Genomic DNA, 2,500 nt, shown 5'->3' with positions numbered 1-2,500 from the left:
AAGAGCATTTTTCAGGGCATTAACCGCATTTACGGGTTTAGTTGCCGGGCTTTTGAAACAGGGACAACCTAGAATTTTTTGGTTAAATTTCGAGCACTGGGTATGAGGGTAAAAGCACAAAGAAAGACAAATAATTTATTGTTTTCCAGTCATGTAAATAGCCTATCCCGATCGCCAGAGTTCAACAGAAGCCACATACGTCTGTGATATCATGACTGTGACTTCTATGATATGTAGCTGGAGAGTTTTGATGAGTAGAAAGCAAAAATTCTGAAATTGTGTTGGTTAAAAGTTGCATTTAAGTGGTCGCTTCGCTCAATACGATTGTAACGTCACCAGAAAATAAAATAATCAATTGTAATTAGCGTGTAGAAGCACTAGCTGACCTTTCATAATGGTTTGGGAAATGACTTGCAGCTCCATGTTGCATCATTTCCACTCCGGATGCCATTTCTTCGATGTATGGCGATGTCGAACCGTATCATTGGGAATTTCCCGGATGCCCGTTCTGTTGGGGTCAATAGTGTTAAACTTTCAGGGTGCCAGTGTATGAATTGTACATAATCATTTTGCTTATATATATATGTCTTTTATTCACATACATACTTTTTCCTTTTTTTGTTCTGAGGAATACTACTAATAATGAATATTAGGCAAAAAATTAAAATTAAAATGAGCCTCTGGCTGGGGTGACCAATCTCATATGTTTTGACGTTAAAGAAATTTATGGAAAGTTTTTACCAAAGGGACTTTTCCGTTTACGGCTCAAGTTCTATTTAAGACATCGAAAGGTGGGTCTCCTGTTCTCCTTTATCACAATCGGCGGTCATAAACTCAGTTTTGAACTACTTTAAGTCGTCAGATTATTGCTTTAGACATCCATAATTACAATGTGTTCTGAGCAAGAAATGCACCTCAGTGTCCCGACTGAACACGCGTAGGAGCGATCTCAGTTTTCCTCCCTCGGCCACATGCACAGAATACTATTTTACGGAACTCTCGCCGAAAGCCACTGTTTGTTCCAGCATATATAAAAGGGTTTATTGAGCTACTCAAGAACATGAAGAAGATAACCAACAACGGGACTATACGGGGAACTTTGCTTGGATAGAAGCGATTTGTAAGAGAAAGACTCCACATTGGGACCCAACAGAGAAAGAAGCACGTTAACACCAAAGCTATTGTTTTGCTACTTTTGATTTCCTGCCTCGTAATGATCGCTCGAGCTCCTATCGTGCCCCCAAACAAAGACGGGGCAACACTAAGCTGGTGTTGTCGGATGGCTTTGAATACTCCGCAGTAGCAAAAAATAATCACCAAAAACGAGACTCCAAAATACAAGGACACTACAAGACAGTAGTGAAGTAGCTTTCTATCTTCGGTGTAATGCATTACACTGCATGCAGCAAAACCAACAACGAAACTATAGCGTTGCCAATTAACAAGACGTGCAATGAGCAAATAAGAGATGAGTAAAAACCAGACGCAAAATAACCAAAGCTTGGAGCGCCAGGGGGAGAAGATCTTTGTGTAATAATTCCTCTTGACAATTCGCATGTACCTGCTCAACGCTGTGAGGGCCATTGTGGCGGGTGGACAGTAGGTCGAAAAAACATCTACAAAGCCATGAACCTGGCAAACACTATCGCCAAAAACCCACTTTCCGACGATCAAAGTCCAGAAAGTAAGCGGCATTTCGAGAATTGCACAAGTCAGATCACCAATGGATAGTGCGATGATATAAAGGTTGATCGTTGATCGCAGTCTTGGGTTCCGATAAACGGCTAAACAGAGCATGATATTGCCTACAAGACTTGCCACATTAAGGCCAAGACAAACGGTGGACTCCACGACAATAATCGGTAGGCTCCTCGGTGGAAGTTCAGGAGACATTGTCTCGGTGGTTGCCTGGTCATTCACTGAAAACAGCTGTGTTAACCTGAAGCGTCAGACCTTCGCTGTTAAGGGAGACATTGCTTCACCAGGTCTACCACATTCTCTCGCTTTTTGTTTTTTCTTAACCGAGACTTTGTTTTCGGATATATTAGTGGTTTGGAAAGCCATGAATAGAAGGGAACTACCTACAGTAGGTTAGAAGATATATGAGAAACAAAAACCAATTAAACGTCGTATTGACGTCAAGTGACTGTTTAGCAATCATCGATGTAATTAGCTCTATTTGACTCAAGCTGTCTACGAAAGTTAAGGCCTATATTAGTGCGACAAAAATACTAGCCAATAAAAGTATACTTGCAATAAGCAGCATGGAAGAAGCCTTCCGCTGTAGACGTCATTCAATTTTCATCTGTCCGTTTTCATAGCACGTATCGCTTCTTAGAGCCGAAACAATTTGGAGGGAACATGCATACAGGATATTAAACTCATCAGGACACATATTTTAATGGGAACTGAAAGGTGTTTTTCAGACCGACACTGAAACATCCTGTTAAAGGGTATGAAACAGAAATTTATTTTATCAAACGAGTTCATAAAGGTCAAA

General features: G+C 40.7%; 1 protein-coding gene across 1 annotated transcript; it reads right to left on the bottom strand.

The window, feature by feature from the left end:
* Positions 1 to 686: 686 nt before the first annotated feature.
* LOC137967907 (melatonin receptor type 1A-like) lies at positions 687 to 2,062 on the bottom strand. Its single transcript, XM_068814506.1, has one exon. It carries the CDS (start codon positions 1,891 to 1,893, stop codon positions 916 to 918), a length of 978 nt encoding a protein of 325 aa, XP_068670607.1. The 5' UTR covers positions 1,894 to 2,062; the 3' UTR covers positions 687 to 915.
* Positions 2,063 to 2,500: the final 438 nt, after the last annotated feature.

The sequence above is a fragment of the Montipora foliosa genome, chromosome 8, assembly GCF_036669935.1.
Source record: "Montipora foliosa isolate CH-2021 chromosome 8, ASM3666993v2, whole genome shotgun sequence".
In the NCBI taxonomy this organism is placed as follows: Eukaryota; Metazoa; Cnidaria; class Anthozoa; order Scleractinia; family Acroporidae; genus Montipora; species Montipora foliosa.
Note: the sequence above shows the minus strand (reverse complement) of the source record. Positions and strands in the feature narration are given on the sequence as shown.

Excerpts from the sequence above, each read along its gene's own strand:
- LOC137967907 (XM_068814506.1), bottom strand. The coding sequence starts at position 1,893 with ATGTCTCCTGAACTTCCACCGAGGAGCCTACCGATTATTGTCGTGGAG.